Genomic DNA, 16271 nt, shown 5'->3' with positions numbered 1-16271 from the left:
AAAAATAAAAAATTGCATTGAGGATTTCAATTATTAAAAAATAATTATAAAATTATTAAAAAAAATTGATTATTAAAAATAGATTATAAAATTATTTAAAAAATAAAAAACTAATTAATAAAAAAACTGATTATTTAAAAGAAATTATAAAATTTTAAAAAAAGAAAAAGAAAAAATTGCATTGAGGATTCCAATTATTAAAAAATTATTAAAAAATTATTAAAAAATAAAAATAAAAAACTAATTATTAAAAATAGATTATATAATATTTTAAAAAATAAAAATAAAAAATGGCATTGAGGATCCGAATTATTAAAAAATAATTATAAAATTATTTAAAAAATAAAAATTAAAAACTAATTATTAAAAAGAAATTATAAAATCTTTTAGAAAATAAAAATAAAAAACCCCACCTTCCCCAGCCCCCGCTCCCCAGCGTTAATCTCCCCCCCATGTTCCTCTTCTTCTCCATTAAAGTGAATCTTTCTTCTCCATGAACTTCAAAAACACACACAAAATTTTTGTTTGTTTAAATCTACTTCAAGAATTTAAAAGGGTCTAAAAAAAAGTCATTTTTATTGAAATTTTTCATAAAATAGTGAAATTAATGACCCATCAATTTATTAACTTTGTCTGTTTCCACCTGCTCTATTCAGTCTATCTAAAAGTTAAGTTGATATGTAGCTCAAATTGCATCATGAAAAACTTGTCATGATACTTTCTGATAATAAATTATGTTCTTTGATATGTTATATATAGACATCATAAAGGGAAAAAAATTACTAGGTAACTAAACTAAAAGAAACACAAATAAAGAAAAGTAAAATGTAGTAATAGTTGGGAAGTTGGTTATGACCCGTTATTTAGCCCATTTTATTGACTCAACCATTTTAATTTAAGTAATCTTGACCTATCAATTTGTTAACGAAATTCATTTTAACCCGTCCAAACTCAGCTCAACTCACTTATTTCACTTTCCTAGTAGTATTTTTTTTTTTTTCAAACTTAGAGGGCCATTATATTTTTCTATAAAAGACTTGTATGATCTGTAAAATTCTATTTTACTTTAATTATCTTTATGATTTGTAATTTTCATAAAAATGGGCATATCTTTATGATCCTATTTTTTTTTTCAATTTTCTTTTTTTTTAGCAGCATATATAGTTAGCTATCAAGTTGCAATCCTTTATCAATGGTGGATCGTTAATTATTCACTCTTTAAAGCTATACAGCCTAGCTCTTAGCTTTTGAATTGTCTTGCAAATAAAAGGTGCTTAAGGAATTATATACAACAAGAGGTGGTTAATAGATTCTCCCAATTGAATAAAATACTAATTATTGATTCCTCAAGGAAATTATACAGCAAGTTATTGGAGCAATTGTTAATTGTTAATTAGAATATATGTTGTTTCTAATATTTGAATTTTGGCTAAACAATTTTTAAGTCACTACTTTTATCTAATTGGACAACTAAGAAGCATAGTATTATTATTCATATCTTTGTTTATGCCTGTATTATTTGCATTCTAGAAACCACTTGTAAGTCGTAAACATTCAAAAGATTAAAGTATGGACCACCAAAAATCATGATGAAGTAATAAGTCATTGTTAATAAGTTATCTCAAGTTGAGTCATGAACATGAAATTTCCTTTGGTAGGAAATATTTTACCCCTCAAAATAAGACTTCCCAATGCAAATTCATATTACAAATTTCAAAACGGATATCAAATATTACAAACTTCAAAACGGATATCAAATATAGAATGAAACAAAAACTAAAAGTGGGAAGCAATTTTTGGTGTGGCTTTTCTCCAGTGTCGGAGTCAGATTTTTTATCAAGGGTGTTCATATTTTAAAAAAAAATTCATTGGAATTGGGGCTCAAACCTACGCAGCTAGGGTGAAACTGCACACCCTTGACCACTAGGCTATTGCTGCTTTCTATGACAAGCTTGTTTAGCCATTAATAGGTATTCAAAAAAAACTATATTTAAGCTATATATGCAAGAAAAATTTTCGACGAAGGTTGTTCATCTGACCACGCTTTTAGCAACGTAGCTCCGCCCATGATTTACCTAGTCTTTCACTAGATAATGGCATCATATCAAAAAAATTTCCAAAAGTGTTCATAAGCTATGGCAATTTCAACTCGCAATTAGAAGTAGGGGTGTGCATCGGTCTGTTTGGTTCGGTTTTATGTGTTATTGGTTCGGTTTATCGATTTTCGGTTTTTAAATATATGAAACCAATAACCAACTAATAAGATCTTTTCTTATCGGTTTCGGTTTATCGATTTTTGGTCCTTAACGGTTCGGTTTTCGGTTTAACCAATAAGAAAATACTTATAAAATAGAAATAGTAACAACTAACATAAAAAAATGAAATCTTAATTATCGCCAAAACCTACGCAATGCATTTTAGTTTACAAGAATCTTTTAATTTGAACTGAATGTTAGTTAGGAAAAAAATTGAATCATAATTGTTGGAAGCTATAAATGCTTCAAGGTTTTTATTACGATAATATTTATATTGTGTCTTTGTTGCCCTGAATAGGTTAATACTTTGTGAATCACTGAATTATGAATTAGTAGTGCATATAATCTATATACATACACATATCTCTCTCTATATATAGAGAGAGAGAGATAAAGAGATAGAGATTTAAATATATAACATAAATAGGGATAAAACAATAACTTAGTGTATTCTTAACCGATAACCCAATAAGCTAAAACCGACATCGAACCGTTTACCCAATAAAATCTTTTATAAAACCAATAAAAAATCGTTAACCCGATAACCTAATACCAATAATCCAATAATATTTTTATCAGTTCGGTTTATCGATCGGTTCGATTTTTGCACAGCCCTAATTAGAAGGCTCGCCCGGCAAAGAAAGAGTGGCCTTAAGTGGGTCAACCTTCATTCAAGTTATGTTAGCGGTCTTTTGCTTTTGCAATATCTTTCGAGATACTACAAGTCCTCTCTACAATTTTTACCAGTGCAATCATCTGATTCATCCCTATTATCAAAAAGTCTTATGCTTACATTACTGTTACGAATGATTTAATTATTTTGATTTTTGAACCACAACTGCCCCCATCATGTTTCTGGATTTTTATAATTTATTTCCACGCTTTGACGTTTGAGCTAACAATACCTACCCAAAGAATGTTTTTTTGTTAAAGAGCACTTCAGCGCACTAAAGTTCCCGCTATATGTGAAGTTCAGACGACAAAGTGCTATTGTACATAACTTCACCCTACATTTCTGCAAGAGACAGCTTTCCCGACTTGAACCTATGACCTCCAGGTCACATGAAATTTACCGGTTACGCCATATTTCCCCTTCAAGAATCATGCTCTTGACATGCAATAAATACTTTCTATCACTCTCTTAGATAAAATAAGAGCTTGCAAGAGCTTTTCGAGGTATAAATGAGAAAAAGGACAGCCTCGTGCACAAAGTATCTCGCATTAGTAGAGCCTGAGTAAAGGCCAGATCCCAAAGGATTTACGCAGACAGTCTACACTAATACAAGCATTAATAACTTCTTCCACGTAGCTCAAGTAACTAACTTTCGAGGTATAAAGTTAGGTTTATAAAAAGATATATATCCATTTGATACATATGACAAAACAAGAATGCTATTTGCTAATCCAAGAAACACAATTGGCATATAGAACAAATATCTGTACAAGTTACATAAGCAGAGCAATGGGTGCTGAATCATAATGCTCTTGTCCTGTATCACCATCTCTATATTTAACTAATTGCTGATGCAGAACACACACCACATTTGCACACATATACATAATCTTGTTCTTCCTTTTTTTCTTTTAATATATACTTTGTATATAAAAACTTTTTCACTTTGACCAATTAGGCTTCAGATCTCCTTTGGATATACCTGTAAAATAAGAACAGTTGTAAAAGCAGACAGTTAGTTATGTACCATGACTAAAAAGATTAAAAGAAACTAATCCATTTATAAAAGAGTCAATAGAAAAAATAAGTGGTAATCTGATAGCCCATTCGGCCAAGCTTCTCAAAAATCAAAAGTGCTAATTATCTAAGTTACTCAGGCTCTCGAAAAATATTGCCGCCCCCGTGTCGGATCCTTCAAAAATACACTATTTTAAAGGATCCGACATGCACCCGTAGACATTTTTGAAGAGTCCGAGCAACTTTTCTCGAAAAACACTCCTGATAAGATGCAATTTTCAGGATAAGCAGATTTTAGAAGCTTGGCCAACCAGGCGATCAGTATGAACCCAGTGACAACACATGGTTTTATGGTAGAAATAGAATATTTTCAAGATTATAAGAGGATGATATGGCAATAGTTAATTACCTGAAACCTGCTCTGTGGAAACTGGATTAGGTTCAAAGAAAACTAGAATAGCAATTTCATGTGCGTATCGACTCTGTAGATTTGAGTTTTACTTCACTCTTTCTGAAGGGAGTAACTTTAAGATATCGATAAAATGATCCGGTCTTTAATGCTGAGACCTGCAAATCATGTGCTAATATGTCAGTTAAAGAACATATAAAATAGAATCACAAGGCCAAATAAATGTGTGATATGTGCTTTCGTATACTAAATTTTAAGCATTTAATCATGATTAATGAATACATATTTTTATTTCAATTTATCAATAAAGGAGAGTAAATCTATATCTTAGTTTTGTTCAAACCAAATGTGACCAAGTCAAAAGCCACATGAAAGTTGCAATTGGCAAGAGGACAAAAACCATGTTTTGTTGGTCTCCTTTTCTTTTTTTTCTAATAGTCATAGTGTTCGAGTCATTTTACACACAACCTCAACTAATTCCACGGGTACCTGCTATCTTCCACCAGCACAATCACCGAGTAACTCTTTCCATCAAGGTTACAATCACCTAGGACGACTCGTTTAGAATTTGCCTCAAGCCTCTCACTATGCAAAACTCAGAGTCCTATTTCAATTCCACTTTGAAATCTAAATACTTTCCATGAAGTGTTCCAGAACAAGAAAACAAGCATACAAAAGCAGATGTCTTTAAGTCGGATTTAATGTATATACACTGACAACGTAAAAAATATTAACATTTTCAGTCTAACTTAACTTCTTGTAGCATGTCGGCCTTTTGATAAGTACTATAGTAAAATAATATGATAATTAAAGTACAAGAAACAACAGATAGTAACAAAAGTCGAAGGACATTTCCCTAGATTAATAATTCCCCTTATTATTTTTAAGTTAAAGTTTGATTTTCTAGCATGTCAACTTTGAACAATTGTCCTTCCTTTCTAAGCCCTGTGGACCCAAACAACTTGCAACTCCATGTTCATATTCTTTCCAAAATATAATCTTCCTTAGTCCCCACTTTTCAAATTGGTTGGTACTATTTCTAGTAAATAAAATTCAAAATTGGTGAATTCTTTAAAAGAACTTGCTCAACTGGACATGTGACACTTTCAAGTATACCAGATTCAAAATTTGCTAAAATCATGGAGAAAATAAAGGGATTTGACATAGATTAACTTACAGCTTCGATATCAATCTTGTAAACAAGAAGCTTTCTTCTTTCCCGGCAGCTAATTCTATACGCCACGACTACATGAGCAACGGCCAGAGCTAACGAGCATACAAACAACGCCATCTCCATAGCTCGAATATACCCTCCTCGATCCATACTCGAACTATGTGCAAATACATATGAAGCCTTAAAGGACACAAACACCAAAGATGACACTGAACAAATTGTGGCAATCCCCAAGTATGGTCCTCTTGATAGCCTTGGTCCATCACATAAGCTATAAACACCTATAATCAAATAAACAAAAATGCTTGAATATTTGTGAGGAATTGTCTAATCTGAGCTAACCAATTCAATAAATAGAAGAATCAACTTGAATAGCCGTCCATCCAACCGATCAACAATAACAACAAATTGATCATAACCCTGTTAACAAAATACTTGAATTTTCGAAAGAATTGTCAGACTAAGAGCTAACCAATATTCAAAAAATTAGACAAAATGTTTGAACCAAATTCAAAATATATAAGACAATAGGTTAAAAAAAGTGTTAATCTCAATTTCGCTCACTAATAAATAAAACTACCAAAATTATTTCCCTTCACATCAACTTGAACTATGTTCGAATTGAAAAATCTTAGTAGCTCAATTAGTTGATTACCAGAACTTTCACCTCGTCAATGAGGGTCGATTCCCCCACCTTGTAATCCGTTCGCTCATTTCCCCTACCCCACCCAAAAAAATGTAAAATTGTGTGAATTAGGGAATCTTAATAGCTCAATTAGTCGGCTATCTGAACTTTCATCTTATTAGTGAGAGTGAGATTCTTCCCCCACCCCACCCAAAAAAACAAAAATACATACGATCGGAATACAAAGTATTGATTAACTTACATAGAATGATGACCGATCTAACGATGGATATAATCGGAATATCAACGAGCGAATACCGAAAATCATAGTTGCTCAAATATGAAGAAACAGTTTGAACAGAGAGATACGACGGAGATATAGAGACAGACAACAAAAGCGAAGGAAGTAGTGTATCAGCAATCACAATAAGAATCGGGGCAGAAAATAGGAGAAGTGATATCAACATCGAGATCAAAAAGAAGAGAGTTTTAACCCATCTCAAAACTCTTGTTCTCCTATCTTCCTTCAAAAATCCCATTTTTTTTTATTTTTTTTGGATTGTTCGTATTGCAACTCTATGTAGTGTGGGAAAGGGATTTAAAATAGAACAATATTGGAAATGGCAGATTTTTTTTTTAGTATTGTTCTGTGTATGTTACTGAAGAGAAATTGGTGGGAAAGGGGAGTTAAAAGAGAACAATTTTGGAATGGCAGATTCAGTGTTTGATGATTTGACTGAGAGAAGAATTTTGGGGGAGATGGTATTGAAATTTACACGCACAAGGCAATAAGGTACCGGTCAAATATAGGAAGCTGCACTAAGGTTCTCATTTGTGTCATCATTGTCTGCGTTACAAAAAAAAATTAAAATTAAGAAATAAATAGTTTGGGTTTTCTTATGTGGACTAACGGCAAATTACCGAATTAACTTTCTTAACCACAATCAACTACCTCAACAGTGACAACAGAGTTGCTCGAATAGTAAGCACTGTTTACTTTCATTATAAAATCGTGTGTTAAATACTTATAATAAATGAATTATTGGATTTTTGCACGTAGATTAAGAAAAAAAATTAAATACATAAATTTAACATAGTTTTTCATTTTTACCCTTGTTCAAAATACAGAATCATATTTATTTTATTCTTTTTCAGTTCAGTTGATGGGTCCCTTGGTTGTCAAATGAAAAAAAAATTCAATGATTCACTTATTTTGAAATATAAAAAATACTCCAATAATTCATTTATTATGAAACGGAGGGAGTACTAATTACGTTGATAGTTTAGTCTGTATCGTTTTCTGATTGCTATAGTAAAGATATGACATGAAAAATTATTTTTAATTTTTTTTAAAATTATTTATCATGTAGTGAAGTATAGTTATAGAGAGATCACAATGTATCTTTGAATTGAATGTCTTTATATGAATGAGTAGTAGTATTCTTGTTTTAGTATTAGTGTAAGATCTACTTTTGTTAGAAATGGGAAGATCTATTTCAATATTATTATTTTGATTATAAATCTTATTGTGAGTTTGAGTTATGAAAAGGGCAAAAGTTATTAAAGCATGTAAAAAAAATACCTTGATAGTTTAGTTTGTATTTTTTTTTTTTTGATTGGTATAATAAAGATATAATATGAAAAACTAATTTTAGAAATTTTTTGTATTATTATTTAGTGAAATATAGTTGTAGAGAGATCTGAATGTATCTATGAATTGAATGTCTTTGAATAAATAAGTAGTAGTATTCCTTATTTTATAATAGTGTAAAATCTACTTTTTATTAAAAATGGGAAAACCTATTTCAATATTATTATCTTGATTATAAATACTATTCTGAGTTTGAGTTATCAACGGACTAAAAAAAATGAGAATTGTTAAAGCGGAATAAAAAGAGTATCTTGATAGTTTAGTGTGTATCGTATTTTTGATTGATATAGCAAGGATATAACATGAAAAACTAATTACAAAAATATTTAGTATTATTATATAGTGAAATATAATTATAGAGAGATTTGAATGTATCTTTGAGTTGAATGTTTTTACATAAATGAATAGTAGTATTCCTTATTTTATAATAGTGTAAAATCTACTTTTTATTAGAAATGGGATAACCTCTTTCAATATTATTATTTTGATTATAAATCCTGTTGTGGACATTAATGACTAAACTAACAAATATCATATCCTAAATTATTTTGATTTATTACTCTAATTGTATTGATCTTCAATAATTTTAAAATTATGTAATAATAATTCGATATTATATAAATAATATAAATCAGGCATTTCTTTGAATTTATGGTAATAAACATTCTGCGTCATTCCTATAAGGAAGAATCATTAAAAAAAAAAAAAAGTATTAGAATTTAAATTTATTAAATATAAGAAAAATAAATTTTCTAAATGGACTAAAATCCAAGTAAGGCATAAATATAAACAAGGTTTATAATGGGTACGGAGCGAATTACAAAATGAGTAATTGAATCCTCATTAAAAAAGTAAAATTTCATATAGTCGATCAATTAACCTACAAAAAATTCTCCAGGACCAAATATCTTGAGGAACACACAAATATAAAAAGAAAAAAATCGAACATCATATGAATAGATTTAATGAATTATTAATTGGCATAATTTTAATAAAATATATAATTAGTCAATGTTGAGGTGGCTGGCGTAATGCTGTTTGGTGCTTCACTGTTGCAAAGTCTTTTTTCCTCCTTTTTTTTTCAAAAAAATAAATTTATTTTATTTTTTTAATTCATAAATGATGAGGTGAAATTGAGATGGAAACTTTGTCATGAATTTAAAATTACAAAAGTGGGGAAAATAAATCACAACAAGTTGAACAAAAAATAGTAAATAATATTCTGCCATTTTATTTTTTAATGTATCTAAATTTCTTAGAAAAGGAATATATGAATAATCGCTTTACCAAGTTGACATTCACAATGTAAACGTGTGATTTTTGCATATTTATCTTGAAAAACTCTAAACAAAATTTGCTACAATTCATTCTAGAAACTTCTCATTTTTGACTTTGTGAATAACTCAATCGATAAAGATAATAGTGACAATAATATATTCAGTGTATTTTTATAAAATAGAGTTTAGAAAGGATAGAATATACACAATCCACATCACTATTTTAGAGGTAAGCTAGAAATGTTATTTTCGATAGACTCTCGATCTGATACAAAAAATAATCTAGAAAAAATATAACAAAAGATAATAGAGGGAAAAAATACAATCCGATGCATTAAAAAATTCCTACAATTTTATTGTTAAATTGTAGCATCATGAGTTTGAATACTAATTGTTTTCTTTTTTCATATTAACCCTATAATAATTAATAACTTTCATTATTGCCTATTTATTTAATTTCCTCACCACTAATAATTACCCTCAGAATATTAGATCTAATTACCCACCCTTCGTGAATCTTGAATTATTTAAAGAGAAATCATTAAAGGAAGGAGATTAGGCCAATAACGTTTGCTCTTTAGATTCTTGCTAACACGGGATATTTTGTATTTTGGACTGTCTTTTTATAATAATCTAGACGGAAATAAAGGTGTCACGATTCATTCAAATTTTTTTTATCGAAAAATTACATTTAAATTAAACTAATCTTTTTATTATCTATAATAAATATTGATCAGTGTTTGCTCATTTGTTTATTTATTTCTGTTTATTCTAAATCTGCTTAATAAAAATCTTAATTCCGCAACTATAAATTGTACCCAGCAAAAGAGATAATCGCACGCCATTAGTGTTGCTTTTTCTAACATTTCATTATTTCATAGATGCTAAAACCTCCAATAAGTGGACTAGTCATAAGTTAATTAGCACCAATTATGACTTTTTTTTAGGTCAAAATCAAATTGAATTCTTGTTGACTAAGATATAAAACCATAATTATGTCAATATAAGATCTTAACCTCTACTAAGTTTATTCATTGCAGAAATGTAATGAATTCAAATTTTAACTCTATAAAATTATACGTCGTTATTTTGGTATTTATTTATTCTGTTAATTTATTGTATAAATTGCACAATATATAATTGCTTTCTAAAAAGAAGATAGATGGGTGTAGCAGCGGACTCCATACCTCATTATTGTTTCCTTTTAGGGTTTAATTAAAAAGGCGTTTCGACAGTTGAATCATAAATTCATTCTTAACTATTTTTAGACGCCTTTTTAATTAAACCTATTGGAGTATATATTAATATATTGTTCAATTTGGTCATATTTTTTTGAATCACTTTATGACAGTTGGATTTTACGAGTCTATTCCCTTAAATTTTAATTCAAAAAAGGCCTCAATAGTTAGAATTGCAAAATCTTTTATAAAATTCATACTTTTTCCTTATACTTGGTTGTATGATTTGCTTAAAATAAAGTTCATGACGAACCTGTTTTCCATTGATATTTACTTTTCTTCTACTTTATGATTTAAATTAATGGTAGAATATTTTTATTTTTAGAATATTTTATAGCATTTACTTCCTTTCAAGCCCAGGTTTATATTAATTACAGAATACTTAATTTGATCTATAAGAAAAACAATATATTCTCTTTATTTTATTCTCTTTGATTGCTATGATTTAATTAATGATAGAGTATTTTTATTTTTTTACTTTTTAGTCTAAGAATATTTTATAGCATTTACTTCTTTTTCAAGCCTAGGTTTATATTAATTATAGAATACTTAATTTGATTTATAAGAAAGATAATATATTCTCTTTATTTTATTCTCTTTAATTGCTTTATTTAATTAATGATAGAGTATTTTTAGTTTTTTACTTTTTAGTCTAAAAATATTTATAGCATTTACTTCCTTTCAAATCTAGATTTATATTAATTACAATATACTTAATTTGGTATTTATAAGAAAAATAATATATTTTCTTTATTTTATTTTCTTTAATTACTTATAAATAGTGATGTACTATTCTATTTGAATCAATGAAAAAATCTATCTTTAATTGTCTTTCTAATTTTTCAATTCCATAACACTTTCAAGTTTAACTGCCAGCAATTCATGAGTAGTTACACTTCGAAAACAAAAGTATTTTTATGTACTAAGTTGTATGGTTATTCAATAATCAATATTCTATAAAGAGAAGAATAAAAGACAAATAATTGGTCGGTTTATTTTGCCCTTTTACACATGAAACAACTCAAAGACAATAAATTCTATAATATAATATTGTAAAATTAACATAATATGTGCCTTTGATTGGGGAAATTTTAGTGTTTTATTAGAAAAAAAAAAATTGATTCATCTGCACAGTGTACCTAATCTTAGTTCTATGAATCTTGCAGGAATGGCCAGCCGTTAATATTGGAATAACACATGAAATACTTGGACTAACTGAAAATTGTCTTCATTCAAAACTTATGTTGAGTGGTGAATAGTTTATTCTTAACTAACTAGCTAGATTAATTACAAATTATTCTTCGATATCTCAAATTATCTATCGTATTTCTTTTTTATATGCCTTTTAAGATAATATTAATTAAGAAAGATTTTTTAAATTAGTTATCCCACATTTATATCTTCAATCTCTCTTCATAAATTTGCGATACACTAAAATGTTTGCAAATCTTCAGGAAAAATTATTATAAAAAAATAATCAATACAACCTTGACCACTTAAATGAAAAATATCCCATTCATTTACTTTCACTAAAAATAATAATTGACGCTGAGTATTTACCACAATATTAAAATTAATTAATATTTAATTTTAAGTCTTAAAAAATAATTTGAATATTGAATAATTAATGTTAAGGAAAAGAATATTTTTTTTAAAAAAAAAAACGACTTTCTCTTGATATGCTAAAATTGAAAAATGATATGATAAATGATTTGAGATGGAGAAGTACAAAGTAACAGTTTTTGTCTTGGAATTTGAATGACAGTATGACACCATGTGGCCACATGCAAAAATTTGGTTCTTCCAAATCTTTTGTTTGGTTAGCTTTAATAAACAAATTATATGTTTCATTGTTTAAGCTACCTACATTTGTATTTTGTGATCAGTATTGAAATGTTTGGTATTGAGACATTGCTGTCTGACCATTTGGAGACTTATTTGGTAAAAGTCCAAATATGCCAGAACTTCGTAAAAAGTAAAATAGTTTTAAATTTATCATTTATTAATAATTAGGGTCAATCATCAAAAAAGATGTGGTGCTACAGATGGACTGCTTCTTTCTTAATTAGAGTTTTCGAGTTTGATTTTTGCGTATGAAATTTTTTTTGATCTTTTTCCTAATGGATCATACACAGCACAAAGTTTAATTAGTGGGGCTTCAATATGAGTATCAAATATCGTTTAAGAAACTTCGAAAAAAATTAGGGTCAAAGATATTCATGTTGTCAATATTAGTTCAAATTTGCCCATATTTGCTAACCGCAATAATTGTCAATACATTGGCAATATTTTACGAGGAACGAGAGTTAATTTTGCCCTTGATCAATTATGTAAACCATTCTTATTTAATTTTGAATTTACAAAAGGCTAAATGCTCTTTTAGATTCTTTATTCGTTCAAGTTTATATTATGGATCCTTCTGCTTAATCTCTTACCAACTAAGCCCCAATCCATCAAACCACATCATTTTAAAATTAAATGAGGTGTCCACATGGAATGTAATTTATTGGTATAAATTTATCTCATATATTCGAAAAATGTGATGTATCCGTGTAGACTAAATCAAAAATTTATAATAACTTTTTTTAAAAAATTGAAACAGAGAATAATTAGTCCTAAAAATAATAAAATTTATGTAACTTACTAATTTCAATCCATAAAACTAATTGGGAAAAATTCAAAAATAGCATACTTGTCCCCTTAATTATGAGTTTCATAGCAATAGTTTCATAATTACATAATATATCAAGTTATATTTTGTATTTTTGCAAACTATTGCTACAAAAATACAAATACATATAATTTTTACTGCCCTTATGATCGATATGTATTTTGTATTTTTGCAAACTGTTACTACAAAAATACAAATACATACAAATACATATGCTACAAAATGTAATTTGATAAAAGTGTTGTTATTTTTTGTAATTTAATACTTAAGCATGCTATTTTATGTATTTTTTTCTAAATTTAAATGATATATTCGAAAAATGTGATGTATCTGTATAGACTAAATCAGAATTTTATAATAACTTTTTTAAAAAAAAATTGAGACCGAAAATAATTAGTCCTTAAAAAAATAAAATTTATGTAACTTACTAATTTCAATCCATAAAACTAATTTGACCTATTTCAGCCCATTTGACACTCATGCAGCTCCAATACATGCCCTTCAATTTTTTAATAGACCTTTAGATTAAAGCCATGCCTTTATCTAATTAGTATTAATTTAAAACGAATTGCATTTCGTCTCCTTCTTTTTCTTTTTTATTGTGATCTTTTTGTATTTAAAAGGATAATAGTATGGCATAATGCAACACGTAAATTAGATAACAAGGCAAAAATGGAAAGCAAAATAAGACTTTTACGTCTTACAAAAAAGGAAACAACAAAGAAATTTCATTACATGCTGACGTTTTTTGAAACATAAGTTAGAAAATATGAGGCTTCTAGAAGACAATATACATTTTTATTTATTCCTATCTGATGTTTGTTACTCGTATTTAAATTTGATTTGTGTCAATAAGTCTCACATTGAGGTTAAGTGCTCTTCAAAAAAAGGCGATTCACATATACCCACAACGATACAAACTCAAGATTTCTGATTGACGATAGAGGAAGAGATGGAGCCAGAATTTCAATTTAGGAGTTCAATATTTGAAGAAAAACTAGTCGAAAGGGGTGTAATACCTATTATATATACATAAAAAATAATTTTAATCATACATAAATAGTATATTTTTGTCAAAGAGGATTCGTCCGAACCCGAGGGTTTGTCCGACCCCCTAAGTCAAAAATAGGCTCCGCCTCTAGATAGACGAATATATTATTATCACTTCATCACGATGTTTGTTGGTCGAAGGTAACTTGTATAGACGGAGGAAACTTATCTAAATATAACTCCCACTAGTCTTTTTTATTTAACTATTTGCATTTTTTTATTTGATCCAAAATGATTGATTTTTATTTTTTTAAAAAAAAAAAAAACAAGAAGGTATTATAAAATGAACTAAATAATTTTCTAAAAAGTTTTTGTAACTTTCTATGACATGATATCCCCAGCTGACTCAGTTTTTCGTCTGGGGATTTAGAACTCAATATTTTTTAGGCGTAATATAATTTTTATTTTGAAAACTCAATAAAATCTAACAAGATTATATCTTTATTTATTATTTCAAAATTATAATAAAATTCCGTGCTAAAAAATTGAATTCCAACCAGATAATCATTAAATTTTAAATTCGTTTCTGGTCATGCAATTTGCTTAACTATCTCATCTCAAGAACTTTATGTTGTATGCATGATCTAAGATTTTTTTCATTTATAGATGCTTAAATTCAAAATCTTTGGTTACAAATTCAAATTCGAGCATTGAATTACTTAATTTTGGAGGTTGTGCTCCCAAAAGATATTTTTCACTCTTAGAAACTCGAACCGAAATATATGATGTTTGATAGAGTACAATACAATTTATCAAAACAAGTTAAATACAAAAATAAAATAAAAAAGAGAACACCATACATTTGTACCACCCATCATTTGACTCCTAATGCGTTAGAATTTGGCTGTGGAAAATAGCAAATTGCATTGCAAGTCATCCTAATTTATATGACATTTTCTAGAGGTCTTAAAATATTTGACGTCATTTTACTAACAAAGAAAGCATCATTTTTACAACTTTCAAGAATGCAAATTCTATTTTATTTGAAAAAATTGATGTCTTTTTCAATAATAAAACCACCATATTTAATATAATGAACCTTTTATGTTCATTGCGAAGTACGCCTTTGATTGCAAAGTCTGCAAAAAAATATATATATATCAATTTCTCACCTAGTATTCGTATTGAGGCCGATTAAATTTAAATTTGCGCATTCAAGGTCTATTTTTGAGGATAACACTTTTGACAAAATTTTTGACTATTTAAAAAATTTGAAAGTCAAAATATTTGATCAGGGTGAACTGTGACGATGAAGTCTACAATTCAACACCACATGTGAGAGAGTCGTTGACAAATGCAGATAGCAATCTAACAATTCATTTTCTTCATTAATGTAGTGCAATAAAGTTATATTTACATAGTCAACACATCACATACAAAAAATTCAAATAAAAAAATCAACACATAAAATATAGGATCTTCTTGACCCTGTACTATGTTGGTCTATAAGTTGGAATTAGATATTTGTCATCTGGACTCTTGAACCTATTAAAAAGTAATATTTTTCATTCTTTGACTGTTGACCTCACCTATTAACATTGAAATGATGACTAGGACAAGGAGAGTGTAGTCACTTTCCTGGGGATGCGAGTGGAGGTCAATTTTTGGCCAATTTTACATTAAAATAATAAAAAAATCTTTTATTTCCTCCATGTTTTTTAATTTAATTTATTTTTAAAATAATAATTTTATTTTATAAAAAAAAAAAACCTTCCCCACTCCACCCCAGCTCGTCCCCACCCCACCCTCAGCTCCTTCCATAAAATAATTTTTTTAAAAAATAAAAAATATTAAAATTTAAAAAAAAAACTCTTTTTTCCCTCCATCTTTTTTTAATTTAAAAATATTTTTAAAAATTTAAAAATAATATTTTCTTTTTTAAAAAAAAAAAACCTTCCCCACCCCCCCCCCACCCTGTCCCCACCCCCCCACACCCCACCAGCCCCGTTCAGCCCCTTCCCACCCCACACCCCTCCCAACCCCATTCTCACCCACCCCCAGCCCCTTCCAGCCTCTACACCCCACCCCAACACTCTTCCAGCCCCCCTCCCCGCCCCACATACACACGTTCACTTTTTATTTTTTATTTTAATTTTTCCTCTCAATTCAATTCTTTTCATTTTTTAATTAAAATTTAAATTTGAAATCTTTTTATTTTCTTGCAGATTAAAATTTAAATTTAAATTGAAAGTGAGTGATAGTGAATATTGAAAAAAAATAGTGAATTTCGC

The 16271-nt window shown here is 28.4% G+C and overlaps 1 protein-coding gene across 2 annotated transcripts; it reads right to left on the bottom strand.

Annotated features, from left to right (window-relative positions):
• Window positions 1-3578: 3578 nt before the first annotated feature.
• Window positions 3579-7004, bottom strand: LOC107871084. Of its 2 annotated transcripts, XM_016717881.2 has the most exons (4): window positions 6416-7004; window positions 5532-5809; window positions 4355-4512; window positions 3579-3910 (listed from the first exon to the last, which is right to left on the bottom strand). In XM_016717881.2, exons 1-3 carry the CDS (start codon window positions 6690-6692, stop codon window positions 4411-4413), a joined length of 657 nt encoding a protein of 218 aa, XP_016573367.1. In that variant the 5' UTR covers window positions 6693-7004; the 3' UTR covers window positions 3579-3910; window positions 4355-4410. The 2 variants fall into 2 exon arrangements, with proteins under 2 accessions (XP_016573367.1, XP_016573368.1); XM_016717882.2 differs by lacking the exons at window positions 3579-3910; window positions 4355-4512 and having other exon boundaries at window positions 5523-5809; window positions 6416-6999.
• Window positions 7005-16271: the final 9267 nt, after the last annotated feature.

The sequence above is a fragment of the Capsicum annuum genome, chromosome 5 (genome assembly GCF_002878395.1).
Source record: "Capsicum annuum cultivar UCD-10X-F1 chromosome 5, UCD10Xv1.1, whole genome shotgun sequence".
Lineage (NCBI taxonomy): Eukaryota > Viridiplantae > Streptophyta > Magnoliopsida > Solanales > Solanaceae > Capsicum > Capsicum annuum.
This window is presented reverse-complemented; position numbering and strand designations above follow the sequence as displayed.

What these genes read in the sequence shown, in the direction of transcription:
- LOC107871084 (XM_016717881.2), bottom strand. Translation starts at nt 6,692, where the DNA reads ATGGGATTTTTGAAGGAAGATAGGAGAACAAGAGTTTTGAGATGGGTT. An exon ending in TAGATCGGTCATCATTCTAT is followed by an intron (nt 5,810 to 6,415) that starts GTAAGTTAATCA and finishes ATTTGATTATAG; the next exon opens with GTGTTTATAGCTTATGTGAT. An exon ending in ACAAGATTGATATCGAAGCT is followed by an intron (nt 4,513 to 5,531) that starts GTAAGTTAATCT and finishes CATGATTTGCAG; the next exon opens with GTCTCAGCATTAAAGACCGG.